The sequence below is a fragment of the Panthera onca genome (genome assembly GCF_046562875.1).
Source record: "Panthera onca isolate mPanOnc1 chromosome E1 unlocalized genomic scaffold, mPanOnc1 haplotype 2 h2.Chr16_ul_8, whole genome shotgun sequence".
Taxonomy (NCBI): Eukaryota; Metazoa; Chordata; class Mammalia; order Carnivora; family Felidae; genus Panthera; species Panthera onca.
This window is the reverse complement of record NW_027675822.1, coordinates 772,292-788,586: the sequence shown is the minus strand read 5'-3', so window position 1 is coordinate 788,586 and position 16,295 is coordinate 772,292. Positions and strand designations below refer to the sequence as shown.

At 35.7% G+C, this 16,295-nt stretch overlaps 1 protein-coding gene across 1 annotated transcript in view; it reads right to left on the bottom strand.

Moving 5' to 3' along the window:
• Nucleotides 1-1,147: 1,147 nt before the first annotated feature.
• The window catches only part of LOC145715197 (EF-hand calcium-binding domain-containing protein 13-like), a 15,546-nt gene continuing 398 nt past the window's right edge, over nucleotides 1,148-16,295 (bottom strand). Inside the window, exons 2-8 of the mRNA XM_081794896.1 lie at nucleotides 16,202-16,273; nucleotides 13,035-13,178; nucleotides 12,389-12,460; nucleotides 8,434-8,583; nucleotides 6,864-6,914; nucleotides 3,066-3,209; nucleotides 1,148-1,277 (exon numbers count right to left, since the gene is read on the bottom strand). Of these exons, the coding sequence (XP_081651022.1) occupies nucleotides 1,198-1,277; nucleotides 3,066-3,209; nucleotides 6,864-6,914; nucleotides 8,434-8,583; nucleotides 12,389-12,460; nucleotides 13,035-13,178; nucleotides 16,202-16,273 (713 nt within the window). The 3' untranslated portion in view covers nucleotides 1,148-1,197. The remainder of the gene's footprint in view (nucleotides 1,278-3,065; nucleotides 3,210-6,863; nucleotides 6,915-8,433; nucleotides 8,584-12,388; nucleotides 12,461-13,034; nucleotides 13,179-16,201; nucleotides 16,274-16,295) is intronic.

Here is a 16,295-nt window from a genome sequence, read left to right as displayed (position 1 = left end):
TGGGGAAATAAGCACTACAGGGTACAGGGGTTTTTTTGACGTGATGAAAATGTCCCAGAATTAGAGTGTGATGGTTGCACAACTTTGTGAATATACCAAAAACCACTGAATTGAACACCTTAAAAGGATGAGATTTGGGGCTCCTGGGTGGCTCAGTCGGTTAAGCAGCCGACTTCGGCTCAGGTCATGATCTCGCGGTCCGTGAGTTCGAGCCCTGCATCAGGCTCTGTGCTGACCGCTCAGAGCCTGGAGCCTGTTTCAGATTCTGTGTCTCCCTCTCTCTCTGACCCTCCCCCGTTCATGCTGTCTCTCCCTGTCTCAAAAATAAACATTAAAAAAATTTTTTTTTTAAAAAAAGGATGAGATTTTATGGTACGTGATTTATATCTCAGTAAAAATGTACATTTGATAAATAATGCCATTGATTATAAAGGTGTTCTAATTTTAGAGATATTCAAACGTGAAGAAAAAAAGACATTTGTTTCCCCAACGCATTTAGAAATACATTGTTGGCAGGGGTGTCTGCATTTGCGGAGAGTTCTTTGGTAGGTGTTCTCTGTAGACATGGGCGTTTAGGGAAAGATGCTGGTGTTGAAATGGTTTCCCTAATTTCAAGGAGCACGAGAGGAACTTTGGGGACAAAGACCAAGCAATTGTCTTTATGCAGCAGGGGCAAAATGATGTGGTTAGGCCACAGAAATGACATGGTAGTAAGAATGATACAGGGATTAATGGCCCAAGCATTTAAAGAAACTAGATAGATGAAGCTAAGATTTCTATAAATGAAATCAATGGCCAGTCCATTTGGGTAAACCTGAAAACTCCAAAGGCCTGTCTTGAGACAGCACAGAGGGTAGTGGTCCTTCACCCAATTTCCACACCTGATTTAATTCATAGATCCAGAACCCCTTGAGTGAAGAAAAATTTATCTCCTCTTGAGGAAGGACTTTATATTAACAGCAAAGGTATTTACTGTGTATCTTCTTCGACCCTGTTTTATTTCTTTTCCCTCCTTTATAACTTTGTCCCATTTTCACTTGTTTTTTTTTTTTTTTTTTTTATATCGCATAAGCTGCTTGAAATCCTTTTTGACACTATAGAGACTACAAATTAAACACTTGAAATCCATTTAGTGATTTTTTTTAAATGTGATTTCATTATCTTTATTTTACAGTCACTTCTTTAAACTGGAAGTATTCACTTACCTACGGACTCTTTGAAAGGTGGACTTCCTTTAATTCTTTCAAAGAAATCTTTTAAATTCACCTCATTATTATCTGGAAATATCAAAATCAAGCATATTGTCATTAAAACCCTGATACTCAGTCAGTACACAAAATAAAGGCTCTGATTAACAATACCTAAAGTCTCATTCTACCTTATTTTCTCTCTCAAATGGCTGAAACTATTTCAATGTAATTTTTCATACTTTCAGGAACCACACCTATTGATCAGTTAATGATATTAATAGTTCACTTTTTTTGACTTCTTACTCAAAAGTAAGAACTTAAAATAACTTTTGAGTTCCTTATGTATACTAAGTATCCTTTTATGATGCTTCACATTTATTAACTAAAATATGCACAAGAATTCATTCTATAACATGCTTGATGTGCCTATCCTTAAAAGATGAAAGCAAAGAGAAATTAAATAACTTGTCTAGGTCACAAGAGCCAGAAAGTGCTCGAGGCTGTATTTGAACTAAGGCAGTCTAAGGCCAGAGGTGACAATGTTAACTATTGGGACACACACACACACACACACACACACACACACAGGAAATAAAATGCAGTAATGTAACCACAGCAGAAAATATAGGGCTATACCTACAATGAAAAGACTTTAACTTATAACAAAATGGCAAGCTGGGTAGCACAGGAATGATTACAAATTCCTAAAGATGCTGTATGAAATACTTTATTCTATAAATGCATTATCAAGTTGTATGAAAAGGAAATAATAAAACGTTAAGTGGGCACAGAGATCCAGAGGGGAAAACCAAGTGAATACTAAGCCTACAGCTATTTGGGGATACATATTAGATCCAAAAGCAGCAAGGTGCTTGATTTAAATGTTCATGCATATTCATAAAAGAAATCTTGGGTCCTGCTACACGGAGAGTTTGAATTTAGATACCAAATGAAACTGGGATGCTTAAAGAATTTCAATCCAGTGAAAGGGAGATTAAAATATTATATTCACTGGCCCATGTAAACACCAGGGTGACCTAAATCTTCCCAATTTTGAGAGGCAGTGGGTAAAAAAGATCACCTGTGAAAAATCTCCTGCAACTCATGTGGGCTTAGGGTCTAAATTTATACCACTCTCATGATATGAAAAACTCCAGGTCAAAACATAAAAATTGATTGAGGTCAATAATAATCTATGGCAAAAGCAATAACCAATCAATGCTGGGGAGGTACTCTTAAACCTAAGACATGCTCATGGGATTCCCATAGAAAAAACAAGCTGGTTAAGATAAACCCCAAATAAAAAGCCACCTAAAACTGGTAAAACTCACCAGCTTCTAGAAGTATTCCCACACGATTTGACACTTAAGAGTGGATGTAAATAGGAAAGGAGATCAAGTTCACAATACATGAAGTCAAAGATGGAAAACAAAGATAAATATGTGACCACTTGGAAACAATGATCAAGACTAAATAATTATTCTTCTGAGATGTAATGAAACCTTGGGTATTTCCTTTGGTTAAAAAAGCAGAATGGGACAAGCAAAATAAAAGGTGAAATTGGGTCTCCTCTGAAGAAAGACTGCAGATCAAAATGAAGCTGCTGATGTCATGTCTTTGTTTTATTACATAATGGTATTTTCCCACCCATGCTTACAAGAAATGAATGCTAATTATCTAAATAAGCATATGTAGAGTATGAACAGATAGATACGGTCAGTAAATAAATTAGCAGACTATTTTGGCTCTAATTTATATCAACCTAGGCCTCACTGCGACTGCCTTTAGCATTTTACCTCCATATAAAACACTCTAAAACTGGTTCCTATAAACAGGAAAAAATGAGCAGAATCTCAAGCCAAAAAAAATGCTCACCACCGATGTCACAATATTTAAGGGCTTCACTGACGTCCTCCTCAGCTAAATTAACATTCAAACTTTTCAGGGCATGCTCCAAGTTACGTATGCCAATCTTGCCATTATCAACACTTGTCAAGATATAAGCAGCTTCTTTAACTGCTACAAAGATAAATAAATATATATAAGATACTATTATTTTAAAAAATGCAAAATAGTTTGCCCAGAGTCCACTATAGGTGAACTCTCAATTTAAGTATATATATTTAACTAAAATCTCTGCAGAAAAAAAGCAAAGTATTTTCTACTTGTAACTGACAACCTATTTATTTCAAGCAGCATTTAAAAAAATTAAGGGCGCCTAGGTGGCTCAGTCGGTTAGGCATCCAACTTCAGCTCAGGTCATGATCTCATGGTTCCTGGGTTTAAGCCCCGCATTGGGCTCTGGGCTGAAAACTCAGAGCCTAGAGCCTGCTTCAGATTCTGTGTCTCTCTTTCTGCCCCTCTTCCACTTGTCCTCTCTCCCTCTCTCTCTCTCTCTCTCTCTCTCTCTCTCTCTCTGTCTCTTAAAACTAAACATTTTAAGAAAAGAAAAAATTAAACCAAAAAATTATATGCAGAATATGATGGGTTACCTGAATCCACTCATCCATTAAATACTGAGTAAGCTGTGACCCTTTCTTAAATAATAGTAACATCCTGTACATGTAGATCTAAAGACTTCTATCAACTGATGAAATAAACGAAAAAAAAATGCTAAAATTTGAGATTAAAGCTCTTGATCTCCAGGGCCACTACCAGTCTATATTGTGCTTTTGTGTGAATTGAAAAAAGGCACCCCTCTCTATGTATCAATTACAAAGAGGCATACCTTCCTCTAGGTAGCTGCAATCTAGCATTGGTGGTCCTAGCCTGGAGAGCACAGTGGAATGTAGAATGCATTTCAGTCTCTACTTGTACCCTCTCAACCAGGCATCTTTGTGCAAGCACAACCCATACAACCAAATGTAGTCCTGTTGATACCACACCAATTTAAAATATAAAACATGATCATTACTGGGAGTTTCAATTTTTTGTCAATACCATTTCTCACCCCATTTCTCTCTCAACCCCAAAACGAAGTTGTCATGTATGTTTCCACAGTCCGAAAATCGTTGCATTATACTAACAGATCTAAACCTTCAGTTGGAAAGAATACCATAATACCATTTTAGACCTATATTCATTTTTACTAACATTTATCTTATAGCTACTAAGACCAACAATGAAAATTTCAGCCCTCTTAAAGAGTTTCCTTTAAATTCCTTGAAGACAGGGACTGAATTTGTCATGTCTGTAAATAAAATTATAATACATTATATAGTTGGTACTATGAGAAAAATGTGTGCCAGATATGAGCACTGAGCACTCAGATATAAAGCACTGAGACAGTTCACCTAACCTATAACTCTGAAAAGTCTTATGGGTTGAGGAGTGATGTTTGAGCTGAGTTTGGGGGGAAAATGTGAATTTGTTTGACAGAAAATATACAGAAAGGAAACAGCACATGCAAATATATGGAACCAAAAGCACATGGAAGATATGGAACCAATTTAAATTATAATAAGTAATATGGTTACAGAATAAATACAAATGCAGAAGTGATGAGAGATGAGGCTAATGAGATAAGAAGACAGATTTATTGTCATTCTTTAATTCCATAAATATTCACAATTATATAAGTCAATAATATAAAAGATTTGAAACAATGCCTAGCACAGTAAATATCATCTAATATTAGCTATTAAATTAGCTATTAATAAGGGGCTTCTGAAAGCCAAAATTGTGCTAGGATCTGGAGAAACAATGCTAGGACTTGTAGCAAAATGGAAACATGGTTCTTGGCCCAATGATGCTTCCAGGCACGTAAGAAAAAGAATCATTAACCAAATAATCAAAAATATGACTAGAAAACAACCAGATTTTAACATGGGCAGAAGACCTAAATAGACATTTTTCTGAAGAAGACATACAGATGGCCAACAGACACACGAAAAGATATTCATCACCAATCTCAGGGAAATGCAAATCAAAATAACAATGAGATATCACCTTACACGTGTCAGAATGACTAAAATCAAAAACATAAGAAGTAACAAGTGCTGGCGAGGACGTGGAGAAAAAGCAGCCCTTGTGCAATGTTGGTGGAATGTAAATTGGTACAGCTGATGTGGAAACAGTATGGAGGTTCCTCAAAAAGTAAAAACAGAAATACTATTTGACCCAATAATTCCACTACTGGGTATTTACCCAAAGAGAACAAAAACACTAACTCAAAAAGGTATATGCACCCCTATATGTTTATTGCCGCATTATTTACAACAGCCATGATATGGAAGTATCTCAACTATCTATCAATAGGTGAATGAATAAAGATGTGGTATATTATGGAATTTGACAAAACCATGGAAAAGAATGAGATTTTTTTTGCCATTTGCAACAACATGGATGGACCTAGAGGGTATTATACTAAGTGAAATATGTCAGACTGAGAAAGACAAACACCATATGATTGCACTCATATGTGGAATCTAAAAAACAAATAAAAAAAAGAAAAGCAAAATCAGACCTATAAATACAGGAACAAACTGATGGTGGCCGGAGAGAAAGGGGGATAATGGGTAAAAGGGGTAAAGGAGAGTAGGAGATACAGGTTTCCAGGAATGTAATGACTATGTCATGGGAATAAAAGGCACAGGAAAGGGAATATAGTCAGTGATATTGTAATATTGTTGTATGGTGACAAATAGCTATGTTTGTGGTGAGCATAGCAAAATGTATAGAGAATCACTACACCTGAAACGAATATAACATTGTGTGTCCACCGTACTCAAATAAAAAAAGTTTAATGAGAAATTATATTATTTTGGTCTTAATGAATTAAGATAATTCAAAGTTCTCTAATATTTTTGCTACTTTTTTTCCTAAGTAAGCTCTACACCCAACATGGGGCTTGAACTCATGACCCTGAGGTCAAGAGTTGCATGTTCTACCAACTGAACCAGTCAGATGCTCCTACTTTTGTCACTATATAAGCTAAAATATATTGAGCATTTCTAGTGTCATTTAAAAAAATATTAATGGGTATTTATAGTATGAAGTAAATGCTATGAAAAAGACATAGTTTAATGAAAGCTTATAATAAAAGAAGCTGACCTCGACTAGCAGATAATGACAGGCTCCCTAGAGGAAATTGACATTCATTCAATTTTTTTTTTAATGTCTATTTTTGAGACAGAGAAGGAGACACAGAATCTGAAGCAGGCTCCGTGCTCTGAGCTGTCAGCACAAAGCTCAGCACAGGGCTCAAACTCACAGACTACGACATCATGACCTGAGCCAAAGTGAGACACTTAACCAACTGAGTCACCCAGGCACCCCATCACTCATTTGAAAGATGAGTAAACATTAACTAGGCAAAGAGTGTCAGGGAAAACTATTCCAGGGAACAAAATACGCAAAAGCTTTGTAGTTGGAGTTCTAAGGAAATGAAAGAAAGCCATTGTACTTGAAAATGCAGAAAGCAAGGGTAATGGTACAAAATTATACCAGAGAGCTAGGACATGCAGGATTTTGATCTTTAACAACAATGAAAAATGTTTAAAGAGTTGAAAATAGGGGGACATCACACAATCAGATTACTTTTTTGAAAAAAAAAAAATTACTCTGGCTGGAGTGGGAAGAATGGACTAGGAATCCATTGGCACCTGGCAATGATCCTAAAAAATAACTCCTTCATAGGGAATGCTTTCTTGTATACATATATAAAGTCCTTACCATCTGCTGTTGGTAGTTTCAGATTTGAAGACAAAGCCTCTTTCCTAAAGTCTGCAAATTTAAATAGAGAGATTATGCCATAAGGAACAGCATCCTGATTTTACCCAGTTTGGAAGAAAACCAATGGATAAATTACATACTTCATTTCTCAATAACATTTAGCATTGACCATCCCCTTCTTCTCAAAATCCTCCACTAGCTTCCAGAATAACGTTCTCTACTCATCTTCCTCTTACTTCTTAGACTCCATGGATTCGTCAAGCTCCACCAAGCTTCTTAAATGTGGCTGAGATTCTAATGTTACAAATGCTTCCTTTATCCCTAAGAGAACAGCTTAATCCCCAGGCTCATATATTCAATAACGTGTTTAATTATTAGTCTGAATTGTCCTTTTTTAGTCCTGCCTGCCTACCTATCTATCTAATTCTGGAGCTTTTCCTAAGGACAAGGTGCAGTTATACGCTTCATCCTATACATTTTCTACACAAATGCAAATTGATACAGAGATCTATTTGAGGGACAAGTGATAGAAACAAAATATGTCCATTTGCATAGATGGACCACATCGCAGTTAGAGAGCAGTTTAGAATAACTCACAACTAGTACAGGTATTACCTTGAAGCAAAAGGAGGTTAGAATCAAGATACATTATATTTACATTAATTTTTAAAATGTGATCCAAGCAGGATTAAAAAAATATAACTAACCTATTAAAAAGTACTTTCAAAATAGTAGGTTTGGCAATTTTACAAGATAACTCTAAAACAGAATTTCTCAACCTGAGCAAAATTACATTTGGGGCCAGCTAATTATGTGGGGGAGTGCTGTCCTATACATTATAGGGTGGTTAGTAGCATCCCTCACCTCTACTCACCAGATCCCAGCATTCCTCCCCCATCAGTTTTGACAATCTAAACTGTCTTTGCAGATTGCCAGTTTTCCCTGAGACACAGATCTGATCTCATTTTTTAGCTGAAGTTAAATTTAAAGGCAGGGGATGGCTTTCCAAGTATTGATAAAACCCATCTGGGTATATCCCAGATAAGAATATGGATGGATCAGGTAAATTCTTTGTAAATAGAGCAAATAGCCAGATCAACACTTACACAGAATGTTATATAGACCAATGGTTTAATTGTTCAACAATAACTTGTATTTTTCAAAGAGCCTGTCACCTAAAAGAAAAAGAAAGCTAGACAACTATTAGGACCTCTCTAAAATTCATAAAAGGAAAGGGATTAACTTTGAAATGAAATTACTCTAGAAAGAAACATTTTAAAGCCATATGACAACGTATATAAATACTTTCAGACCAAGTTTACAATGCAGTCCAAGAGATCATCCAGGAATTTGATACTGTAATAACTAAATCTCCGTGAATATAGAATATAAGATATATCTCTAAATCTGATCTGTAGTAAATTGCATTTCAATACATTTACAGTAGTATTTAGGAACTAAGTATTAAGATTTAATTAATTAGTATTTGGTAAAATATTTTAAAACCTTGGATAAAATTTTAGAAGAAATTTTTATTACAAGTTGCTGGTTATCTGCTCAATCAACTCACCGTCGAGCAAGGAATCATCCAACACTTCTTGAAAACTATTATCAGTGAAATAAATTCTATTGGTGTTTCCAAGTACATCTGCATAGTTGTCCTTGCCAGACTGATCACTTTCTTCCATACATTCCAATGTACCGATGATGTCATTCAATACTACAAACACAGAGAATATACATGCAACATGTAATTCAGTCCATGGATCTAAATTTTTGGAACATAACAGTAAAACTGATGGATTCTTCCAGTTTTGCACTGTCCAAAATGGCAGCCACTACCCACATGTGGCCATTTAAAAAGGTAGAGCAATCCGTTCTCCACTATAGTTTTCTATAGCCCCTTATCTTTATTCTTAAAATTATTTTGTTAAAACTCTGGGTTCTGCGTGGGCTATTCCTTTATGAACAAAAAAGTATGCCAAAGTTTCTCTAGGGATTCTATTAACGAGCTCACCATTTCATAAAAAATACCCTCCATTCGTCACACCTGCTCCCAAACTCCAATCCTTCCCTTTCTACTTTCTTTCCCTACACCCCTTGCTCCTGTCAGCTCACTTTACCCAATTTAGAGAATCAGCAAAGCCTATTATGTTTAGCATGATAATATCAAACATCTGAACTAGGAAATCCATGACTGACCACCCCCCCCTTAATTAAAACAAACAAAAACCTCTTCACATTTCTAAAGTACATGTCTAAAAAAATAATCTTTCAGAATTCATTAAGAGAAATATATAATAAATTACTTTAAAATTAGCTAATTTATGTGAAAGTATAATTTAATATATTATGTTGTTCCATGAGTTAGTCATTAGTCATTGGTAAGAAGTTTCAAAAATAGGCCATGTGAGGAATGGTTGAAAGGAAATCTGAGTCCAGAGAAAAGATGATTCAACATAAAAGAAAGAAAATATAAGAGCTCTCCTCCCATCCCTGGAGGGCTACTGACGGGGAAGAGTCCAAATGTTAAGTTTGGGAATGGAATTATAAGGCAGGATTTCCATCAAATATGTGGAACAATTGACTAGTTCTACAGCTGTCCAAAAATTATGGAATGCGCTGCTTCAAAGAGTCATAAGGATTTCCAAGACAAACAGTAGGATGAGTGTCCCTTACGATTAGCCTGTCCCTGAAGCCCACTAATGTGTTTTTTAAATTTTTTTTTAATGTTTATTTCTGAGACAGAGAGAGACAGAGCATGAGTGGGAGAGGGGCAGAGAGAGAGGGAGACCCAGAATCTGAAGCAGACTCCAGGCTCTGAGCTGTCAGCACAGAGCCCGACACGGGGCTCGAACTCACAAACCGCGAGATCATGACCTGAGCCAAAGTCGGACGCTCAACCAACTGAGCCACCCAGGCACCCCTAATGCGGTTTTTAAATAAACATGTAAAAATCGAAAAAACTCCGTATCTAATTAACACAGAAACTATCAAATCCTCTACTATAGACCTCATTCTCTGACCACAGTAAACTAAAAATAAACAACAAAGAGAGGACAATAATGAAATTCAAATTCAAATTTAAAATTTTTAAATTCATTTAAAATTTTTCAAATAATTGCTTTAAAATTTAAGGTTTTTCTCTTAGGCAACTCTTACATCAAGGAGAAAATCAAAATACAACTGAATATGCTTAGAAAAAAACAAGAATAAAGACTTTGATAAACCAAAGTCTTACTGAAATGAAAATTGATAGTCTTAAACATTTATTTCTCAGTAAGAAGAAAAAAGTAAGTTCATAATTTAAACAACTTAGAAAAACTACAAAATGGACAAAAGGGAACAATAGAAAGGACATCCTAAAGATAAAAGCAGAATTTTTTTTTTACTACAAATAGAAACACTAAAGATAAATCTAAGATGTAGAGCTTTAAAAAGAGAGATAATTAAAAGATCTGCTAGGAAATCTAGAAGAAGATATATATATATATATGTGTATATATGTGTGTATATATACACACATATATACACACACACACACACACACAAATATATATATACAAATTTAAGAATGAGAAAATAACCAGACACAAAAAAATCAAAAGAATTATCACTGCATAGGATTGTACTAATATTCCCAAAAAACACTTGAATAAAATAAATTTCCTAGGAGAATAAAAATTACCAAAACTGACAAAATAAAACAGAGGATGGCAATAAGCAGTCCACCAAAATCAAAGTCAAAGATGAATAATAAACTAGAAAAAAAATGGCAATAGACAAGACAGAACATTAATGTCCCTTATATATAAAGAGCTATTTAAAAAAAAAAAAAGAGCTATTTATAAATTCATATGAAAAAGACAATCTAATTAAAATAAAAGAAAAGCATATTCGACAATCATATGAAAAATGTTTTACCTCACTAGTCATTAAAGACATGCATATTAAAACAATAATAGAATTCTTTTACCAGCAGAATTTTCAATAAATAATATCCATTACTGATAAAAGTGTGAATTTTTACAAACTTTTTGGAGGATAATTAAGCAGTAGCTGTTAACATCTCACATCTGCATATATTTCAGTCTAGCAGTGTGACTTCTGAGGGTTTTATCCCCCAGGAGAACTTTATGCACATATATACATACAACAATGCTCATCAAAATGTTTCAGTGGTGAAAAATTGGCAAATTTTCAGATTTTTAATTGGCAAATATCATCAAAAGTGTTGTGGATAAAATGACAGTACATCCCCCAAATGGAATATTATTGCAGTCTTTAAAAAGAATGAGGTTGCGGGGCGCCTGGGTGGCGCAGTCGGTTAAGCGTCCGACTTCAGCCAGGTCACGATCTCGCGGTCCGTGAGTTCGAGCCCCGCGTCAGGCTCTGGGCTGATGGCTCGGAGCCTGGAGCCTGTTTCCGATTCTGTGTCTCCCTCTCTCTCTGCCCCTCCCCGGTTCATGCTCTGTCTCTCTCTGTCCCAAAAATAAATAAAAAAAAAGTTGAAAAAAAAAAAAAAAAAAAAAAGAATGAGGTTGTTTATGATACAATGGAACATGGAACAATATCTAAGATACACTGTTAATTTCTTTAAACCTGCAAGTCGTGGAATATTATGGACATGGTAATTTTATTTTAAATTTTTTTTTTAACGTTTTATTTATTTTTGAGACAGAGAGAGACAGCGCATGAACGGGGGAGGGGCAGAGAGAGAGGGAGACACAGAATCGGAAGCAGGCTCCAGGCTCTGAGCCATCAGCCCAGAGCCTGACGCGGGGCTCGAACTCACCGACCGCGAGATCGTGACCTGGGCTGAAGTCGGACGCTTAACCGACTGAGCCACCCGGGCGCCCCCATGGTAATTTTATTTTAATTAATTAATTATTAATTAATTGATTTATTTATTTAGAGAACAAGCAGGGGCAGAGAGAGAAGAAAACAGAGGATCTGAAGTGGGCTCTGTGCTGACAGCAGAGAGCCCAATGTGGGGCTTGAACTCACAAACCATGAGATCATAACCTGAGCCAAAATCAGACATTTAACCAACTGAGCCACCCAAGTGCGTCTAATTTTTAAATAATATCAGAATACACAAATATTCATAGATTCAAATAAAAAAGGCTAAAGGGATATTTACCACACTTTAACAGGGATATTTCCAGAAGGTGACATTACATGAGCCTTGCACTTTATATCTCTTACATTTCTGGTCACTAAATTTTTTTATAACAGTTTCAAAATTACCATTATTATATAATAAAATGTCCTTACTTTAGCTATTGGAAAACATCATAACCTTGTCATTTTCCCAATCTTTTCCATTCAAATACAAATTCTTAAATGAAAAACAAATGTAATCAAGTTTGCCATAACTGGAAGAGTTCAAATGTAGATGAAACAAACATTTGGCACAGATACTACAAAGAAGATCTGAGCACCAAATATAATGTTTGGCTACGTGACCTCTGAATGAGTCCTGTGTTGTTTGCCATTCAACAGTTTTACCATAAAGTTCTTACCAACAAAAGTGGAAAATTTCTGAGTGTCCTTCAAAGCCCTCATACAGTCTTTAACATTCACCACGTTGTCATCTGTAAGAGAGAGAGGGGAGGGGAACAGACAAGAATCCCTGGAAAACGTAATATTAAAAAGCTCATATGAAAATCAAAACCAGCATACAATTTCTTTACTTTACATACAAGATACTTGGGATTCATTTTCACCCACTGTGCCTTGCAATTAACCTTACAAGATTGTAGATATGCTAGTTCTGATTCTACCTGTAAGGCAACTAACCTACTAAGAAAGTTGTAAGTCCAATAACTTTACTTGGTACAAACCAGCAAAGCTAGGTTTTCTATTCACAGAGCTGGAATTTCCAAACTATGTGTTAGTCACTAAATCAAGATCTATCTAAAGAGAGTGGATACCAATGAGCCCACTCCCCCACAAAATTTCTACCTGCTTGCTAAGAGTATTCTCATTAACTGTAAAAAAGGACTTTAAAAGAAAGTCTCCTCTTTAAGGACATTTACAGCAATACAAGCAAATACCTATAGATATTAGCTCAAAGGAGCCCTATTCGCTTGAACAAAAACCTTGCACACTTTCTTCAGTTACTCCTACCCAAAACAAAAAAATGGATAATAATATTTAAATGCTTACCAGAAACAAGATCTGACTGAAGAATTTTCTCTACCTCTTCTTCAGGTGACTTAATCCCAATATTGCCTAGAAAGCTCTCCAAGTTCTTCCCAGATATCATGTCACCTTCAAGCCCATCAAGAGCTAAGACAATGTCTTGTAACTCTAGAAACAGAAAAAAGTGATTCGGTAATTGAACTAACCTCTGACTTAAAAAACAACAGTAGCCATCACTCAAGACTTTTGTCAGTGGTAGTCCATGATTTATGATCACCTCTTGAATAAGAAATCTCAGTGAAGAATCCAGCCCTCAGGAAATTCTAAGTCCAGCAAAACAATATGCTTGGTCTGCCATGTTTCTTTGGTGCTAATATAAAATTGGCACAACCAAAATGGTTGCTATGGCTGAATTTTTCACTGCAATGACACAAAGTAGTTATTTTAAACTAGAGCTCTAATGGTAGCAAACAAAATTAACTCATCCTGGTGGAAGTGAAATAGATTTCAGAATCATGAGAAATGTAAAATTGTAAACACAAGTATCACAAAGACTCACTCACCTTTTCTTTTCAATTCTACCAAGATCCAGTTGTACTCTGGCATCTGGAATTTTGCTTTATTTCCAGCCCTTTCAAAGGAGGCAGTGTTAAGTACATTCAAATCCTGGCTCCAGGATTTGTGACCTGAAACTATCTGACCTTGAGCAAATTATTACTATTTAACCCCTCTATCAAATTCAGTAGTCTTATATCTAAAATAATTTAATAATACTATCTACCTCACACAGTTAATATGGAGATTAAATATATGATGTATGAAAAACACTTAAAACAACATTAGGTATATAGCAAACACTAAGTGTCATATTAATAGCAATAAAGTTACTATTATTATTATTATTATTATTATTAAGCCTTCAGGAATAGCTGCAAACAGTAATCACAGCTTCTTAGTACCTTCGATCCCGCTTCACTTTCTGTCCCCCTAACATCTCAGCGAGGCAACTGCAAATGACAGTCACCTAAAAACCTGTATCAGCTCTGCTTGTTTTACCTAAAGCTTGGTTCCCTTTAAAATATGGTTTCTTTGCACAGACACCTTAAGAGGAGTCTGCTCATCCTCCCATGCTCCACATAGGACCAGGAAGCAGAGAAACACTCCTAAGATTCTGCTGTCTGGCTATTTTAGTTCCACCTTCAATCAAACCTATCCCTCCCCTGAGATTCAGGCCTGTCATTGACCTACACTACCCTCCGGACACCATCATCTACTGACTTTCTGATCACTCTTTCACCTTCTTGGAGGATCTTTGGTCACCCTGCTCATAATCCTCCCTCAGCCCCATTTCCCATTATCATCTGATGACAATAAGAATGACCTTGACCTCTCAACTCCAAAAACTTTCACTTCCTTTCCAAAGTCATCCAGATCAATGGCTATCCTTAATCCTCATCAATACCTAGAACTGCCTGCCCAACCTCTAAAATCTTCAACTACAAGATCAGACACTGACCATAATCCCTTAAAACTGTGTGTATACTGAAGGAAAGCATAGAACTTGATCCACAATATGCCTGTTTTCTCAGCCCCTCCAAGTTTGTCAACAAATAGTCCAGGCACAGTGAACTAACCTTATCAGTCAGTAATGAAGGGAACAGTCTGAGCATATGACAGTCAACCTTGCAAGGAGACTTTTCTAAAAAGAGCAGTTTCAGGCCTGCTATGTTAACACTTTTCTTCCAGGGTGGCCCTTCCTCACTCTTCCCTGTAATTATTGGCCTTTTCTTGCACTGGCTGACAGATTCCAGTGTCAACCCCCAATCATTATGACCAGCTCCCAGATTCAGGTACCTAAACTACACCTTTCTCCTTTTTCACTGTTCTCCTTTCTCAATGGTTTAGTTTCCATTTTTTTTTCCTTCCTCCACATAAAAAGTTATCTGTCCTGAATACCAGTCTTTCTGAACTCTGTTTTCTGATTTCAAAATTAACTACCATTTACCAAGTATATAGTATGTGCCTAATAATTAGATTATGTGCTTTATATGTGTTTTTGCAGTTGATCCTGACAACTCTAGGAGAAACGTGATTTTATTAGCTTCCTTGTTTTAAAGATGAGGAAACCAGAATGACCTACAGAGACTACCCAGCTGGTAAGTCAAAAACCCACAAACCACCATGTATCAAACTCCATAGCCCATGTTCTTTTCTACCTGTATGCATTGTTTCCTATAGCACAGCTAATCTATTTCACTATACTATATTGATGCTAATTATGTTATGTGACCCAGGTAACATATTTATATGTCAACAGGGAATTATTAAGTACTTTTCTTAACCTAAAAGAGAAACAATGATGTTAAAAATTTTATACCAGGGCAGAGTGGTTATGAAAAATCTGAAAAGTATCTATCTACTTCTTTACACCCAGAAATGACTCCGCTTCCGTTTTCCTAAACATATACCTATGTTGTTATTCTTCTCCTGACAGCGCTCATTGACCAAACAGTCATTTGAATGTTATTCAAATAAATTACCAGTGATAATTAAGTTTTAAACTTATTTTCCCAATAGAAAAGTACACAAACTCCATGAGTATGATCTCCATTGGTTTTAGGTCTATGATTTAACTTTTAAGCAAAAATGGAAGTCAAGTGGTAGGAAATAGCCATGGTACCAAAATGCACATGGTCACTCTTGTATGTTAACAAAATCCAAAGAAAGGAACATGAGGAATGTCTACTAAAGGAAGAGGTAGAAGATTTCTGAGAAATTCTATAATATATAAGCCTTTACACAGGGTAGAGTCCTAAGTCTGAGGCTAAAAATGGTATAGAAAATTTTCATATCTGAAAAATTGTAAAGCTAGTATCTGACTTTACATAAAGTCCAGAACAAAACACACACACACACACACACACACACACACACACACACACACACAAATAACAACAACAAAAAAAGGGATTTAAAATAGGTTACACAGGCCCCATTCCAGAAAAAGGCATTTTTCTTTCATCATGGATGCTGCCAACTTTTAATCAAAATCAAGTTTTGCCTGCCTTAAAACAGATCAATGCCAACATGGTAAGCAGAAATTAACAGAACTAGAAATTCTAAAAAACAAAACACAAAGACATCCATTCAATAAAAGTAAATTTAACAGTCACAAATAATTTACTAGTTACCTTTTAACCTGGAGGCATCACGAATATCCTTTACCACTTGTCCAAATTCTTCTATTTGTACTTCATCATCTTCTGCAAGAAAAACATTTTTTTT